This window comes from Myotis brandtii, unplaced genomic scaffold (genome assembly GCF_000412655.1).
Source record: "Myotis brandtii unplaced genomic scaffold, ASM41265v1 scaffold1167, whole genome shotgun sequence".
Lineage (NCBI taxonomy): Eukaryota > Metazoa > Chordata > Mammalia > Chiroptera > Vespertilionidae > Myotis > Myotis brandtii.
Window position 1 is genome coordinate 597,703 of NW_005354039.1, and position 18,499 is coordinate 616,201.

Below are 18,499 nucleotides of genomic sequence, written 5' to 3' on the forward strand. Positions count from 1 at the left end.
CAACAGTGGGGGCGGGGGCCCGAGGGCGGTCCCCCTGGCCGCTCTCCCAGCCCCGGGGCCGATGTGGCGTCCCGCTCAGGCGACTCTGGCCCCTTTCAGACCAGTCCAACCCGAGTGCCTGCCTCCGCCCCCTTTCTGACCGCGGAGGTGACTGTTCCCCCATTGCCTTCGTCTTCTCAGACCAGCTCGTGGGTCCCGAGCCGTCAGGAGACGCGTGAAGGAGGGGCGCTGGGGTCTGGCGGAGGCCCCGGCATGTATCGTTCCCCGAGGAATCCTCCCCTCCCCAGGCCCTTCATCTGTTGAGCGTTGGAGAGAAGGAACCGGGGACATTGAGGAAGGCTGAATAGCTTGGGACTCCCTTGCCGAACTTTTCCCCCCCAAGGCAGGCTTGTGACGATGGGCCACCGGAAGGGGTCCAGGACCTCAGAGAGTCGACTCTCCTCTGGGTGGGCCTTGGCGTGTGTGGGAGCTGTTTTTCTCAGAGAGAAAATGCTCAACTGGCGAGTTCAGGTCTCCAGCCACACCAGGAAAGCGCCCAGGCAAGGTTCTAGTGTCTCCCCTCCCCTTTGTTAGGCAGCGCACTTGTGTAGAATGGTAGCGAGGCTTCTGCAGACCTGTGGCCAAAGCCTGTGAGGCTGGTTTTCATGGGTCGACGGAATTGGATTTATTCAGGTTCTTTTCTCCCTCTTCTCCTTCTCTCCACTTCACCTAAGTTACAAAGGCTGCTGAGGGTGAGCTGTTCTGGAGTTAAACTGCTTTACTTTATTCAGACTTGGAACAGTCTTTTAAACTTCTGAGAACACGGTAGCAGTAAAACATCAAGGTGGTTTTTTTTTTTCTGTTCTGTTTTGTTTTGTTTTGTTATACACATAGGTGTAAATTTCTATTATGGGTTTGTTTACATTGGTGTTTATAGAACAGTAGTAGGATTTTATATAGCATTTCATTTTATGTACTCTGTAATCTCACTAATTCCTGTCACTTTTCCACGGAAAGCTTTAGTAGCTATTTGTAGTAGTCGTTCCCCTGAATAGATAAAGATAACAGACACAAAAAATAGAGACTTGCTTATGTGTCATTAAGTAAGTTCATGGAGCCCGGACAGCGGTTTTTGAAGTCCTGTGCTCTTATTCTTGGGTGCCCCAGTCTTTGGTATTTTTGAGAGCCTGTCACAGTATTTCCATCATCTTCCAGGGTAAGCTTCCTTATGGAACTTTTTCCTTCTCCTATTCCATCATCATAGTAGCAGTTAGTCTCAGTATTCTAATGATGATAGTCTGAGCAGTATTTTCTTGGAATGACTCTGTTGGCTACGGTTAGAGAGTTGGTGAGCATGAGTGGAGTTGAAGAATGTGAAAGAAACTGCTTCCAGTTTGCTTCGGCAGGAGGTATATGATTGGGTAATTGGTAGCCTAAAGAAGAGGATTGTTCTGGCCAAGTCAAAGTCTGGACTTGCCATTTTTTCCTCCAGGGATGTCCAGACCATGGTTGTTATGCATATCCCACTTTTACTTCTTTCCTACTGGTATGTTAAAAGGACTTAGCCACCCTGGAAAAACGTTAGAGGCAGAAGAAAAGACTAAGATGGATTTGAGGGCTCTATAATAGAGAACAGCCTGTTGCTGAAATGGTTGGAGATCTTTTATTACGACAGTAATGGGGTAGTTTAGGGTCTTGGGGATCCGAATATGACTTGAGTAACACTATATTTTTTCTTGTTTCCTTACCTCAGGTATAGGTAACTCCAACACAATTAAGTTCTTTTTAAAATTTTTATTATCTTTGTTGTTGGAAGTATTACAGTTGTCCCCCTTTATTTCCCCATTGACCTCCTCCTCCCTGCTTCCACTTCCTCCCTTTTTTTTTAAAAAAAAAATTTATCTTTATTGTTGAGAAAAAGCAACCAAGTTTATTGCTAGGTTTAAAAGAAAGAAAAAAGTTTTTTTTAAAACAAGCAAACAAACTATCTTTATTGTTGAAAGTATTATAGATGTCCACTCTCCTACCACTCCCCATTAGCCCCCTCCACTCTGCCCCCGCCCCCTCCCCAGGCCTTCACTGCACTATTGTCTGTTTCCATGAGTTCACAGTTAAGTTCTTAGCTTTGTCAGTTGCTGAACAAATATTGTAAACTTAGTAGAATTTCTGTTTCTGCAGAAATTTCCTTCCTTGTTAATCAATAATAACATTTTAAAAGTTTTATTTATTTTAGAGAGATGGGGGAGAGAGAAACATCGATTTGTCGTTCCACTTATTTATGCATTTATTCGTTGATACTTGTATGTGCCCCACAACCTTGCCGTATCGGGGACAACGCTCACCAACTGAGCTACCCAGCCAGGACCAATAATAGCATTTTGATGTGTCATTCTTGCTTGACTTTTCTGTTACTTCACCAGAATGACATTTTACCCCCTTCCCACCTTCTTTATTCTTTTCTTCTACTCTTTCCTCCCCAATACTCTCCAACATCACAGAAATCATGAAGGAGCCCAGGCAACGCAAAGATAATAGACGCCCTGATCTGGAAATCTATAAGCCTGGTCTTTCACGACTAAGGAACAAACCTAAAATCAAAGAACCCTCTGGGAGTGATGAATTTAAGGAAGAAATTGTTAATGACAAAGATTCTTCAGCTGTTGGAAATGGTACACAGCTCATTAAAGATGTCTGCAAGGAACTCGACAACCAACAGCAAAATGGTCCTGTAGACACAGAAAATATTCGGACACAGGAGTCCTCTCCTAGAATTGCTGGACAAGAGGATCGAAGTCTAAGAATTATCAAGAAAACAAAGAAACCTGACATGCAGATCTATCAGCCTGGAAGGCGTATGCAGACTCTTACGAAAGAATCTACTAGCAGGATGGATGAGGAAGAAATCCTCAACCAGGTAGAACAACTGAAAGTAGAGGAAGATGAATGTAGGGAACAAATGAAAGAGGAGGTTGTGAATAAACCAGACAAAAATGAGATACAAAAGAGCCTAAATTGTGACAGAGTAAGGGCTGCAAAGGGAGAAAAAGGAAAGAGGATTGAAAAAGGGGAGGGGATGAAGAAAGTGAATGAAGACCCAGCACAGGGGAAGCCTGGTTCTGCAAAGCGCTATTCCCGCTCAGACAAACGAAGGAACCGCTACCGCACTTGCAGTACCAGCTCAGCTGGTAGCAACAACAGTGCTGAGGGGTCTGGCCTGACTGATAATGGATGTCGCCGCCGCCGCCAGGATAGGACCAAGTTGAGGTCACGACTGAAGAAGCAAGTGTCTATGTCCTCAACTGACTCCTTAGATGAGGACAGAATTGATGAGTCTGATGGGCCCAGGAGGAGCTCAGAAAGGAAGAAACATTTAGAAAGAAACTGTTCTGGCCGTGGGGAGGGAGAGCAGAAAAGCAACGGTAAAGAAAATCGAGGCACTCTTCGTGTCACTTTTGATGCAGAAACCATGAACAAAGATTCCCCCATAGTGAGGCCAGCCAGAGAGGATGTGGATAGGTTAAAGCCTGATAAAGGCTTGAGCAGTGGGGGCAAAGGCTCTGAGAAGCAGGAGTCCAAAAACCTGAAACAAGAACTTCGGGGTCGTGGCCGTGGCATTCTGATTCTGCCTGCCCATACCACCCTAACTGTCAATTCAGCTGGTTCTCCAGAGTCTACACCTTTGGGACCTCGGCTATTATTTGGATCTGGTAGTAAGGGATCTCGGAGTTGGGGCCGAGGAGGCACCACTCGACGATTGTGGGACCCAAACAATCCTGATCAGAAACCTGCTCTAAAGAGCCAGACACCCCAACTACATTTCTTGGACACTGATGATGAAGTCAGCCCTACATCTTGGGGTGACTCACGCCAGGCCCAAGCATCTTACTATAAGTTTCAAAACTCTGACAACCCTTATTACTACCCCCGGACACCAGGCCCTGCCTCCCAGTATCCTTATACAGGCTATAGCCCTCTGCAGTACCCAGTGGGCCCTACAAATGGTGTGTACCCAGGGCCTTACTACCCAGGCTACCCGACTCCATCAGGACAATATGTTTGTAGTCCTCTCCCTGCCAACACCATGAGTCCTGAGGAGATGGAGCAGCACATGAGGAACATGCAGCAACAAGAACTACATAGGCTTCTCCGGGTGGCTGATAACCAGGAACTGCAGCTCAGCAACCTGCTCTCCAGGGACCGCATCAGTCCTGAGGGCCTGGAAAAGATGGCTCAGCTTAGGTATGGTGTATTCCATCCTGGCTAGAGGGAAATGGGGATAAGCTGGGAGGTGTATAGGCTCCTATGGCTGAGGAAAGTAGAAAACTTATTAGGTAAGCTACTGGGTGTTATCTCCCTTTCACATTGATTTTTGTAAGGAAGGGACAATTGAAAAAAACAACAAAATTTTGTTTCTAGTCTTAGAAATTATTATACTTCCCACTTTCTCTTTAAGAAAAAAAAATTAACCTTAAGAGAACATGGAATCTGGAAATGGAAAAGGAAAGACTTTCCAGAATGCCAAGAAATGAACACCATAAAACTTGCGGTGAAGATCTTATGTCAGCTGTTAAATTTAGGTTCAGGCATATGGGGAAAAACTACTTTCCTAGACATAACTGTATTTAAAATGGCATTATACTGTGCAGAATGGAGTCTAGAATGAGTATTATACCTGATGGCATTTTGGATTTCCTGTTAAGAAAGATATTTAATTTGCAAAAAGCTCAAATCTTGAGTCTTGCCTTTTCTGTGGTGTATTTGGAGCTAGAAGTTGCATGTATTTTATTCCAGAGCTGAACTGCTGCAGCTATATGAGCGCTGTATTCTATTAGATATTGAGTTCTCTGATAATCAGAATGTGGATCAGATCCTGTGGAAGAATGCTTTCTATCAGGTGATTGAGAAGTTCAGGCAGCTCCTCAAGGATCCCAATGTTGATAACCCAGAACAGATTCGGAACAGACTGTTGGAACTCTTGGATGAGGTAAACCATCATTTTTGTCCACAGGAAAAAAAACTTCAGCATGCTGTAGTTGTGATGGATTTTTACCACATGAAATACTACATAACAGAACAGTGACCAAAAAACTGTATGCTCTTTTCTTGGGTTTAGGCCTACCTTACTCCTGTTGCTTCCTTGAGACCATAACTTACAATTGTAGTTACTTCTGAGCTTGGAAGCTTTCTGAAGATCTTAACCAGGGGTTGTGGGGATGGGAGGATGGGGAGAAGAGTGTGTGTGTAGGTGTTCATATCTTTAAAATCATAGAGTGGCTTATGCTATGAGTTTATGTTTTGCTTAGTGCTGTATATGCTCCCCTTTATATCAGACGGCTGAGCATTAGTAGAACTGTGAAAAGGTCACTTGCCCAAGTTTCTGGTGGGTAGATTGGGTTAGAACTGGCTGATTCAGCTTATTTTTTAATTCCTTATTTTTTTCTCTTTACAGGGTAGTGACTTCTTTGATAGTTTGCTTCAAAAGCTGCAGGTTACTTACAAGTTCAAACTGGAGGACTACATGGATGGTCTTGCCATTCGTAGCAAGCCATTACGCAAGACAGTAAGCCAGTTTCTTTATCTTAAATTTATTCATTTATTTAGTAAGCATTTATCTAGTGTTAGTTATGTGCTAGGCACTGTGCTGGGTGTTAAGGTTACAAAAGTGAAAGATACAGCCTATTGGGGTTACAGGGCAATTAAATCAATTATTGTCATGTGATATGTTCTTAGAAGTGGGATTACTGGGTCAAATGGGAGTTCCATTTTTAATTTTTTGAGGAAACTTCATACTCTTTTCCACAGTGGCTGCACCAGTCTGCATTTCCACCAGCAGTGCACGAGGGTTCCTTTCTTTCCGCATCCTTGCCAGCACATGTCGTTTGTTGATTTGTTGATGATAGCCATTCTGACAGGTGTGAGATGGTACCTCATTGTTGTTTTGATTTGCATCTCTTGGATGATTAGTGACTTTGAGCATGTTTTCTATGTCTCTTGGCCTTCTGTATGTCCTCTTTCGAAAAGTGTCTATTTAGGTCCTTCGCTCATTTTTTGATTGGGTTGTTTATCTTCCTTTTTTTAAGTTGTATGAGTTCCCTGTAAATTTTGGAGATTAAACCCTTATTGGAGATAACATTGGCAAATATGTTCTCCCATGCAGTGGGCTTTCTTGTTGTTTTGTTGATGGTTTCTTTTGCTGTGCAGAAGCTTTTATATTTTGCTGCCTATGGATTCTTCTAAGATTTTTATGGTTTCCTGTCTATGTTTAAGTCCTTTATCCATTTTGAGTTTATTTTTGTGTATGGTATACGTTCTAGTTGCATTTTTTTGCATGTATCTGTCCAATTATCCCAGCACCATTTATTGAAGAGACTGTCTTGACTCCATTGTATGTTCTTGCCTCTTTTGTCAAATATTAATTGAGCATAAGGGCTTGGGTTGACTTCTGGATTCTCTGTTATGTTCCATTTGTCTATATGTCTGTTCTTGTGCCAGTACCAGGCAGTTTTGAGAACAGTCGATCCATATGAATTTTTGGAGAGTTTGTTCTAGGTCTGTGAAATATGCTGTTGGTATTTTAATGGGGATTGCATTGAATTTATAGATAGCTTTGGGTAGTATGGACATTTTAATGATGTTGATTCTACCAATCCATGAACATGGTATATTCTTCATTTGTTTATGTCTTCCTCTATCTCTTATTTCAATTTCCTGTAGTTTTCCGAGTATAGGTTTTTTACCTCCTTAGTTAAGTTTATTCCTAAGTATCTTAATTTTTGTGTTGTAATGGTAAGTGGAATTGTTTTTTTAGTTTCTCTTTCTGTGAGTTCATTATTGGTGTATAAAAAAGCCATAGATTTCTGGGTGTTTTGTATGCTTTTTATTTCTTCTTATTGTCTGATTACTGTTGCTAGCACTTCCAATACTATGTCAAACAGGAGTGATGAAAGTTGGCATCCCTGTCTTGTTCCTGTTCTTAGGGGAAATGGTTTTAGTTTTTGCCCATTGAGTATGATGTTGGCTGTAGGTTTGTCATATAAGGCTTTTATTATGTTGAGGTATGATCCCTCTATTTCCATTTTGCTGAGAGTTTTTATCAAGAAACAGTGTTGGATTTTGTCAAATGCTTTTTCTGCATCAATGATATGTGATTTTTGTCTCTCAATACATTTATTGATTTGCAGATATTTTACCAGCTTTGCATCCCTGGAATAAATCCCACTTGGTCATGGTGTATGATCTTTCTAATGTAATGCTGGATCCGATTTGCTAGAATTTTGCTGAGGATTTTAGCATCTATGTTCAGCAGGGATATTGCCCTGTAATTCTCTCTCTTTGTAGTGTCTTTATCTAGTTTTGGGATTAGGGTAATTCTGGCTTTATAGAAAGAGCTTGGAAGTGTGCCTTCCTCTTGAATTTTCTGGAATAGTCTGAGAAGGATAGGTTTTAGGTCTTTGAATGTTTGGTAAAAGTCCCCCTATGAAGCTGTACGGACCAGGGCTTTTGTTTGTTGGAAGTTTTTTGATTATTACTTCAATTTCATCAGTAGTTATCAGCCTATTCAGGTTTTTTTATTCTTCCTGATTGAGTTTTTAAAGATTGTATTTTTTTAGGCATATGTTCATTTTGTCTAGGTTGTCCAGTTGGAGTAGAGTTGTTTGTAGTATTTTTTAATAATACTTTGTATGTCAGTGGGGTCAGTTCTTACTTCACCTCTTTCTTTTCTGATTTTGTTTATTTGGGTCCTCTCTCTTTGTTTCTTGGTGAGCCTGGCTAGAGGTTTAGCAGTCTTGTTTATCCTTTCAAAGAACTCTTGGTTTTATTGATCTTTTGTATTGTTTTTTTTTTTGGTTTCTGTGTCATTTATTTCAGCTCTGATCTTTATTCCTTCTTTCTACTTACTCTGGGCTTTTCTTGTTGCTCTCTAATTCTTTGAGTTGTAGGGTTAGATAATTTATTACCATTTTTTTCTCGTTTTCTGAGATAGGCCTGTAGAGCTATGAACTTCCCTCTCAGGACTGCTTTCACTGTGTCCCATAGATTTTGAATTGTTATGTTTTCGTTGTCATTTGTTTCCAGGATGCTTTTTATTTCTTCTTTGATCTCTTTGGTAACCCAATCATTGTTTAATAGCATGCTATTCAGCCTCTAAGTGTTTGATTTTTAAAAATTGTTTGTATTGTAGTTATAAGTACTATGATAATGGTACATATACAGTGTCGAAGGGGCATAGAAGGAAGTGGATCTGATTTATTTTTATTTATTTTAAAGTTTTTAAAAAATTAAACATGTTTTTTATTGATTTCAGAGAGAGGAAGGGGGAAGGAGAGAGTGATAGAAACATAAATGATGAAAGAGAATCATTGATCGGCTGCCTCCTGCACGCCCCCTACTGAGGATTGGGCCCACAACCCCGGCATGTGCCCTGACTAGGAAACGAACCATAACCTCCTGGTTCTTGGTTAGACGCTCAACCACTGAGCCACACTGGCTGGGCAGAAGTAGATCTGATTTAGATGGATAGGGTCAAGGAAGGCTTTATAGAGACTGTCAAGTTGAGTTTTGAAACATGAGTAACAGCAGAGGGGCAGTTTCAATGCAGGGCACAGTGAGAGAGAATCAAACCTTGTTGGAAAAGTGGAAGAAGTTCAATATGCTGGTGTATGTGATGTGGAATTGGGCTGTACAGGAGATAAAGCTAATGAAGTAGAAAGGGATAGATCATAAAATCTTGCTGGAAGAGTTTTGACTTTATTCTGAAAGCACTGAGGAAACATTGATTGATTTCTAACAAATGGATATCATAGATTCGTTTTTACAGCCAATCATTCTGGGAAATAGATGAGTTTGGGCAAGAGTGGAGGTAGGAGAGTCAAGTTGTGGCCCTGAATGAAGGTAGAGATATTGGAGGTAGAAAAGAGGAAACAGATTAGAAGAATATAAGGAAAATAGACTTGGACTACTGGATAATTTGGTGTGACTGATGAGATTAGAGACATGAGGAGTCTAGATCATCTCCCAGTTTGTGGCCTAGGAGAGTGGGTGGAAAGGAAAAGGGTAGTTCAGTTTTGGATATGTTTAGGTGGAGGAGCTTGAAAATGAACGAATGAATATTCTGGTCAGTCTAGAGCTCAGGACAAAGAGGTGGGCTGGTGATAAAGATGGAGGAGTCATTAATATATAGTTGATAATTGAAGCAGAAGTTGGGAGACGGAATGGCTGGACAGAGAGTTCGGTTATCAGATTTTAAGGTGGTGTATAAAATTGTCAAGTGCTATAGAGTCATCAAATACTAAGATTACTAAAAAGTGTTCATTGGATTGGATGACCTTATCACCCACCAGTTATTTTAATTGGAGAGGATGGAAGCCAGATTGTAGTAAATGAGAAGTGGGGTAGTACATATAATTGGAGTAATATAGACCATTCTTTTTAAGAGTCTTGGCTATGAAGGCAAGGAGGGGAGGTAGTATTAAAAGAGAACATAGTCTCAAGAGAACTTTGTTTCTTTTTAAGCTGTGAGATACTTGAGCATATTTATGTGTAGAGAAGAAAGGGCCAGGGGAAAAGGAAGAGGTTAAAAGATTCATTAGAGAAAGGGGTGCGATTTATGGAGTAACGGCTTCTTCTTGCCTTTCTGCTCCTTCTGATGAATTACTATGCGTAAGCTCTATTACTAATCGGCAAGTTTTGAGTCCCTCCTACAAGCCAGGTGCCATTCTAGGCACACACAATTAATTCAGTGTGAAACAAGAAAGCCATGATCCCAGCTCTTAAAGTTTAGAGTTTGATTAGGGGTGAGTGCAGATGTTGGATTAGTAATTGCAGATGCAGTGACTTCTGCAAAGGATTTTGTGTGTGTGTGTGTGTGTGTGGGGGGGCGGGGTGGTATACACTGTAAAAGGGCTTAGAGCAGTGGTTCTCAACCTTCCTAATGCCGTGACCCTTAATACAGTTCTTCATGTTGTTGTGACCCCCAAACATAAAATTATTTTCGTTGCTACTTCATAACTGTAATTTTGCTACTGTTATGAATCGTAATGTAAATATCTGATATGCAGGATGTATTTTCATTGTTACAAATTGAACATAATTAAAGCATAGTGATTAATCACAAAAACAATATGTAATTATATATGTATTTTCCAATGGTCTTAGGAGACCCCTGTGAAAGGGTCGTTCGACCCCCAGGTTGAGAACCGCTGGCTTAGAGGATCATGGAGGACTGAGGAAGTCACAGTTAAGCTGAGGCTAAAAACCTGAGACATTAGCTAGGTGAAGGGGTATGTGAAGATGCAAGAACTACAACATTCTAGAGCAGGGGTGGGCAAACTTTTTGACTCGAGGGCCACAATGGGTTCTTAAACTGGACCGGAGGGCCGGAACAAAAGCATGGATGGAGTGTTTGTGTGAACTAATGTAAATTCAAAGTAAACATCATTACATAAAAGGGTACGGTCTCTTTTTTTTTTTTTTAGTTTTATTCATTTCAAACGGGCCGTAGTTTGCCCACGGCTGTTCTAGAGATAGGGAACAATATATGTGAAGGTCCTGAAGTGGGAAAGAGCATGGTGTGTTAGCGGGACTGAGAAGTCTAGTTTGATATGGCACAGAGAATAAGGGGGGTAATGGTGCTGAATAAATGAGCAGAGGCTTGATCCTCTAGGATTTCATTGTGAGGATAGTGGAGAGCCTTTGGCAGTTTTTTTTCTTCCCCTCATTGAGATGGCAAAGTGGCTGTAGTATGGAGATATAACTAGTTTTCTTGGTGCTTAATCAGTTAAATACCAAGGGTTTTTAGTGTTCATTCATATAATGTGTAGGATAGTCAGGACTCTGAAGGTGGATGACAGTGATATATAACTTTGCTGAGGCACATGTTTGAGTTATGTGTTAGGAGGCTGGTGTGCAGGAGCTAGTTATTTAGCTAGTAAATGAGCCTTCCTGAGGGTTCATTATGTACTTGTCCTTGAAGCTTTGTTCTTTGTTCAGGGACACCGTAATTTCTTATGTGTGGGGTGGAGTGGAATTACATGTTATGAAGTGATGTTCCTCAGGGAGGTTTTTAGGTTGGGCACATGTCTTAGGATTGCTGAGGGTTTACTCTGTTGTAATATACATACATACACACACACACACACACACACACACACACACATCTATCTATCATCCATCTATCTATCTATCTATCTATCTATCTATAAAAGCCTAAGCGACCGAACGACCGGTCAACTGGTCGGTATGATGTGCACTGACCACCAGAGGGAGCTGCCCCCTGGTGGTCATGCGCACCCACAGCCAATCTCTTGCGGCCCCTCCCCCTGCCAACCTCCTGCTGCCCTGATTGGCCCCAATCGCCAGCCAGGCCGAGGGACCTCACCCATGCATGAATTCGTGCACCAGGTCTCTAGTACTCCTATATAATAAAAGGCTAATATGCAAATCGACTGAGCGTCAGAATGACTGGTCGCTATGAGACACACTGACCACCAGGGGGCAGACACTCAACGCAGGAGCTGCCCCCCAGTGGTCAGTGTGCTCCCACAGGGGGAGTTCTGTTCAGCCAGAAGCTGGGCTCACAGCTGGGGAGCGCAGTGGTGGTGGTGGCACACATCTCCCGCTTCCGCGGCAACACTAAAGATGTCCTACTGATGGCTTAGGCCTGCTCCCTATGCCATCAGTCAGACATCCCCCGAGGGCTCCCGGACTGCGAGAGGGCACAGGCCAGGCTGAGGCCCCCCCTCTCCCCGCCCGAGTGCACAAATTTTGTGCACTAGGCCTCTAGTATGTATGTAACTACACAGTCCTGGCACATTTGGTAAAGGGTAACTTACTGTTTAGGGAACTGTTATTTTGCAAAGGGGATGTAATGTAATAACACAATGTGGTGATATTAACAGTTTGAGGAGAGAAAGAGAACAGTAAGTAATTGTCTTAATATTTGTATATCACTTTATTTTTTTATTTATTGATTTGAGAGAGAGAGAAACATCAAAAAATTAAGAAAATATTTTTATTGATTTCAGAGAGGAAGGAAGAGGGAGAGATACAAACATAAATGATGAGAATCATTGATTGCCTGCCTCCTGAACGCCCCCTACTGGGGATCGAGGCATGTTCCCTGACCAGGAATCAAACTGGGGTTAAACATCAATTTTTGTTGTTCCACTTATTTATGCATTCCTGGGTTGATTCTTGTATGTGCCCTGACTGGGGATTGAACCCACAACCTTGGCATATCGGGATGACACTCTAACCAACTAAGCTATCCAGCCAGGATCTGTATATCGCTTTAAAATTTGTGAAGTATTTTATATTTATTTCCTTCAATTACCCTATGGAATAGGTGTTTTTTACATTCAAATGAAGAAACTGAGTCCCAAAGACCTACTTAAGATCACACAACTATTACATGGAGAGTCAGGCCTCCTGACTCTTAGTTTCAGAATATTTTCTTCCATTTGCCTGGGACTTGAAATAAGAATGAGCCTCTCTCGCCCTCGCTAGGTGGCTTAGTTTGTTGGAGTATCATCCCATACACCAAAAGGTTGCAGGCTCAATTTCCGGTCAGAGCACATACCTAGGTTTCAGGTTTGATCCTTAGTCAGGGCGTGTATGGGAGGCAGCCAATCAATGTTTCTCTCTCACATTGATGTGCTTGCCTCCCTTAGCCTCTCTCTTCTCCCTTCTCCCTTCTCCTCTCTCTGAAATTAATAAAAACAAATCCTTGGGTGAGGATTAAAAAAAAAAATGGCCCCTTTCCCTTCTGTTACTCTTTCTCAGTAAATTTTTTTTATCACACTGTTGGCTATTTTCTTTTTGCTAGTCAAGGTTAGACTTAAAAACTTTTTACATTGTTGAGGACTGCTAGTGCCTTGATGCTGCTCTGTCATTTTGGCCCCGTCCCTGTACTTTGGGGTTGAAGTTAGAGTTTCTTGGGTATGCTATTAACTGATTATTTTTCCTGAAGGTAAAATATGCCTTGATCAGTGCCCAGCGATGTATGATTTGTCAAGGAGATATTGCTAGGTATCGGGAACAAGCCAATGACACAACAAACTACGGGAAAGCACGCAGGTACTTTTGCCTCTTGTTCATTTGCTTCTCTCCCTGTATGGCTTTAAGCTAAGCCCTATTAAGAGCAATGGGTTACCTGAGCTTCTATATGGATGTCCTTCAGGTGTCCTTTTTGGTCTCTTTAGTCAAACTTTACCACTTCAGGGTTACATCTAACAATCCAGCTTATGTCTTAAGTAGTAAGGACTATCATGTGATGAATTGGGAAAGGGTTGATATGGGACTAGCATTTTTAAAACTTTTTTTTTATTCCAGTTGGTACCTGAAGGCCCAGCACATTGCTCCCAAGAATGGGCGCCCCTATAACCAGCTGGCTCTGCTGGCAGTGTATACGGTAAGAAATCCTGTGGAGAGGGGAAGAATTTTGCAGGCAGTATCTTAGAAATACAGATTTTGACAGCATCAGCTTCTGGACCTAGATTTCATCTATTCAGCTAGAATACAAAGTATATTCCCTTATGTCTTCCATCCTCAAGCTCCTTTTGTTACTGTTACTTTTAGAGATAAGTTGTCAGGGATCCCTCACTTCAGTGGAATCTATACTTCATCCACTTTCACTGCAATTAAGTTCCCTGGGGAATGCTCATGCTCCAGCAAAAGCACTTTGTTTTTGACCAAGGCTTCTGCTCTGAATCTTGCCTTGTTCCTTTCCCTATCTCGTTGAACTAGGTTACTTATTTCTGGAAGGAAAATAAAGCTCCCTTTCCCTTTCCCTCTTAAAGTCCTCAACTAGCCCCAAGTATTCAGATCCTTGTTTCCTTTCTTTAGATCATTTCCTTATTCGTCTTAGCTTTTCACCTAAGGAGTCTCCTTAGCAGAAACACAGTAAATGCCAAATCATACCTCTCTGGATCTTACCAAACTCTTCTAAGTGTGGCTCTAACCGAGAACCTTGGGATCTGACAGAGCTCCTAGTGAGGAAGCTGAAGGAAGGAGAAAGGGTGGGGACCAATGGTAGGTACCAAAGGTTCTAGTATAAGAAGCAGCTAACAAGATCATTATCAGGGAGAGTTTTCTTAATGCTGTAAAATTCATTGCCCAAATAATGTTTGAGTTAGTAATTTTTATTCCCCTTTATTTCACAAAAGATTCAAAGAAATGCCTAATAATTATGAATTGAAATTATTAAGTAATGTGGTTTACTGATACACTTCCTTCAGAATAGATCGAATCTCTCTTCACTTTTTACCTCTGTCCTGTTCTCTTTGTTGTTTTTGTTTGTTTATTTCTTTGTTTTTTCTTTCAGTGGGGCTTTTATGGGGAGGCTTGAGCACAGTCCAAGGAACTCTGTCTTCATTTGAGTGAGGTCATTTCCAGGCAGTGGTGCAAGGTCTGAAGATAGGTACTTCTTTGGAAGTGTTACCGGTGGTGAAATTGGACCTTGGTTCTTGAGATGAGCAAAGAAAGATTTCAGAGCCAAGAACTCAAATTATAAGAGAAAGTTTATTTAGAAAGTTTCAGAGGTAGTAGAACTGAGCTAGCTAGGCTGCGTAGGTTCAGGGTATAAGTTACCGAAGCAAAAGAAAGGCCCTCGAACTTAGGAGAGGGCAAGGCAAGGTAACACTCCCCCTGACAAAGGGGCACAGGAAAGGCTCAGGCATCTCCCAAAAGTGAGAGCATGCCTTGTTCTCTTTGTGATCTGTGTTTTTTTCACGCCCCTTTGTGGCTTTATTTTTCTCCTTTCTCATCTATCTTCTGTTTTTCCTTCTTTCTCATTTCTTGTCTCCTTTTCTAGTTTTTCTTCTTTGTAATTATTGAATGAATTGCTATGTTTCTTGTTAATTAGAAAATATAATCTTTCCTCAATGGCTTTAAAAATTGCAGTAAAATTAATATAACATAAAATCATTTACAGGTATTTGTAAATAATTTTTTGTCAATCCAGTGGCATTTAGTACATTAACAGCATTGTGCAATCAGTAACTCTGTCTAGTTCCAAAACATTTTCATTACCATATAAGAAAACTCCATATCCATTCCTCCCCATGCCTCCCAAGCCCCAGCCTCTGGCAACGACTAGTCTGCTTTCTGTCCCTGGATTTACCTATTCTGGATGTTTCATGTAAGTGAAATCATACAGCACATGACCTTTTATATCTGGCTTCTTTCATTTATCATCAAGTTTTTGACCATGTTGCAACGTATCAATACTTAATTTTTATGGATGAATAATATCCATTGTATGGATATAACACACTTTTATTCATTCAATGTTTTTACTATTCATTCATCAGTTGGACATTTTGATTGTCTCCACCTTTTAGCTATTGTGAACAGTGTTTTTTGTGAAGTGTTTGTTTCAATATCTGTTTTCTGTTCTTTTGGGTCTGTACCTAGGAATGGAATTGCTGGGTCATATGGTAATTCTATGTGTAACTGTTTTTCATAGCAGCTGTACCCTTTTACATTCTCACCAGCAATGTACCAGGGTTCTGATTTCTCCACAATCTTGCCAGCATTTGTTATTTTTCTTTTCTTTTTTTGAATATGACCACCCTGTTAGGTGTGAAGTAATATCTTTTTAAAAAAATTGATTTCAGAGAGGAAGGGAGAGAGAGAAAGAGAGAGAGAGAGAGAAACATCAGTGATGAGAGAGAATCATCAATCATCTGCCTCCTGCACACCCTCCAGGAACCTAACCATGACCACCAGGTTCATAGGTTGATGTTCAATCAATGAGCCACGCTGGCTGGGCGGTGTGAAGTAATGTCTTATTGTGACTTTACTCCTTCCCCAACTTGGGGATTTTTTTTTAATAGCTTTTATTTTTATTTCTTTTGGTCAGTTTAACTTTATAGAAAAATTGAGCAAAAAGTACAGAGTTCCCATATATTCTCTCAACGTTCTCTTCCCCCTCAATTTTCCCTATTATTAACATCTTACATAAGTGTACTATATTTGTTATAATTGATGAGCCAGTATTGATACATTATTATTAACTAAAGTCCATAGTTTACATTAAGGTTCACTTTAACTGCTGTACTTTCTATGGGTTTGAACAAATGAATGAATAGTGACATGTATCTACCATTATAGTATCATACAGAGTAGTTTCATTGCACTAAAAATAGCCCGTGCTCCACCCTCCACCTGTTGTCTCTCTTGCATCCCCTGAACCTCTGACAATCACTGATATTTTTACTGTCTCTATAGTTTTGCCTTTTCCAGAATTCCACATAATTGGAACCATACAGGATATTATCTTTTCAGATTGGCTTCTTTCACTTACCAATATGAATTTAGGTTTATTTTCATGGCTTGATAGGTCTTTTTTTTTAAAGAAAGAGAGTGGAAGGGAAGGAGAGGGGCGGGAAGACAGAGAAAATACTGATGTGACAGAGACACATCAATTGGTTGCCTCCCACATGCACCCCGACCGGGGTCAGGATCGAACCTTCAACCCAGGTATGTGCACTTGACTGGGAATCAAACCCGTGACCTTTTGGTGTGTGGTCTGATGCTCTAACCATTGAGCCACTGACCAGGGCCATCTTACCCATTTTTAAGTGTACTGTTAGTAATATTAAGTACACTCACATTGTTGTTCAAACGATTTTCAGAACTCTCCTCATCTTACAAAACTGGAACTCTATACCCATGAAGCAGCTACTCCCCACTCTCCCTTCCTTCCAGCCACTGGCAACTACTCTTCTACTTTCTGTTTCTATGAAATTTGTCCACACTCAGTACCTTATATAAGTGGAATCATATAGTATTTATCTTTTTGTGACTGATTTATTTCACTTAACATTATATCTTCAAGGTTCATTCATGTTATAGCTTGTATTAGAATTTCCTCCTTAAGGCCAAATAATATTCAGTTGTATGTATATACCACATTTTGTTTATTCATCTCTCAATGGACACTTCAACCTTTTGGGCATTGTGAATAATGCTGCTATGAACATGAGTGTATAAATACCTATTCAAGATCCTGCTTTCAATTCTTTTAGGTATATATCCAGAAGTGGAATTTCTAGGTCATATGATAATTCTTTTCAGTATTTGAGGAGAGTTCCCATTTCCTCATTTCTAAAATGGGAATAATAATATGTGGCAGTATCCTTAGGTTTTGAGATAATATCTATGAAGTGCTGATCACTTGCCTCATATTTAGTTATGCTTAATTGATATTGCCATTATTAATAATTTTTAAAAAACAATAAATAAATTATTAGGTGAGTTGAACATTTTTTATTTAAAAAACAAAGCATAATTGACTTTTATATTTTATGAGCTCTTTATTTTCCCCCCCTTATGAGTACTTGGCTCTTAGAGTACCTCCACATATAAGATATTGCGCAAGAAGAGAACTTTCTGATGTAATTGCCATGGCTTCTTCCATGGATAACATTCGCATTTGCTTACTGGAATTACAGCTTGGGGCACAGTTTGGGTGAGATATTAGGGTTTCTTGGGTCAGGTGATTTAGGCTGGACTCAGAAAAGAACTTGGTTGACTCAGTGTCTCTGGCCTCTTTCCACAGAGGAGGAAGCTTGATGCTGTGTATTACTATATGCGCAGTTTAGCTGCCAGCAACCCTATCCTGACTGCCAAGGAGAGTCTCATGAGCTTGTTTGAAGAGACCAAACGAAAGGTGAGTGGGGAGCAGGCAGGATCATTCCTTCCTAGGAGAATATGTTTCTCTTAGTGCCTCTGTGTTCTTAAGGGAATGACTAAAAAGTTGCTCAAGGGGGCTGTGCTGATGGGAGTCAGTCCCTATGCAGAACCAAACTCATCTTTAGAAGAACTCTCTGGGGTCCTTGAATGTGCATGTTCCATAGCATCTAGTTTATAGAATCAGTAACTTTTATGTGACAAAGCAGATGGTACTCTGCCCCCCTCCCCTTTTTTTTTAAAGCGGTGCTATTTTGGAATTATGGCAAAATTTTTACTTTTTATAGTTCTTGGTCAACATACTCAGATGAGGTGAGCACATGTCTTTATTAACTGAATCCCAGAAGAGTCTGAGCTTGTATGTTTGTATGCTGTATAGGCAGAACAGATGGAAAAAAAGCAACACGAGGAATCAGAACTGAACCCTGACCAGTGGCGGAAAGGAAAGAAATCTACTTTCCGGCATGTTGGAGATGACACTACTCGCCTGGAGATCTGGATTCATCCATCCAATCCCCGGTCCTCTCAGGGCACTGAGTCTGGGAAGGATTCTGAGCAGGAGAATGGGCTGGGCAGCCTGAGCCCCAGTGATGTAAGTTCCTGGAGGGATATAATCAGCAAGATGAGCTAACTAAGTGTGGGTGTCCTGGTACACACCACTATGAGGCACTGTACAGTTACCTCACCACACTTCCTTTATTTCTATTATGCGCTTCCCTCTCTCACCACTATGTGGTACTATAGAATTTAGTAAAAGTAGTTATTTTAAATGAATATTTACTTAGTATAGGATAAGAATTTTTTGCTGCTTTGGGTTTAAGCCATCATT

At 40.9% G+C, this 18,499-nt stretch overlaps 1 protein-coding gene across 1 annotated transcript in view; it reads left to right on the forward strand.

The window, feature by feature from the left end:
* The first annotated feature begins 20 nt into the window (after window positions 1-20).
* The window catches only part of SMG6 (SMG6 nonsense mediated mRNA decay factor), a 210,132-nt gene continuing 191,653 nt past the window's right edge, over window positions 21-18,499 (forward strand). The window contains exons 1-8 of the mRNA XM_005858302.2: window positions 21-147; window positions 2,478-4,218; window positions 4,771-4,963; window positions 5,429-5,539; window positions 12,947-13,053; window positions 13,309-13,387; window positions 17,540-17,650; window positions 18,050-18,262. Coding sequence (XP_005858364.1) covers window positions 2,483-4,218; window positions 4,771-4,963; window positions 5,429-5,539; window positions 12,947-13,053; window positions 13,309-13,387; window positions 17,540-17,650; window positions 18,050-18,262 — 2,550 coding nt within the window. The 5' untranslated portion in view covers window positions 21-147; window positions 2,478-2,482. The remainder of the gene's footprint in view (window positions 148-2,477; window positions 4,219-4,770; window positions 4,964-5,428; window positions 5,540-12,946; window positions 13,054-13,308; window positions 13,388-17,539; window positions 17,651-18,049; window positions 18,263-18,499) is intronic.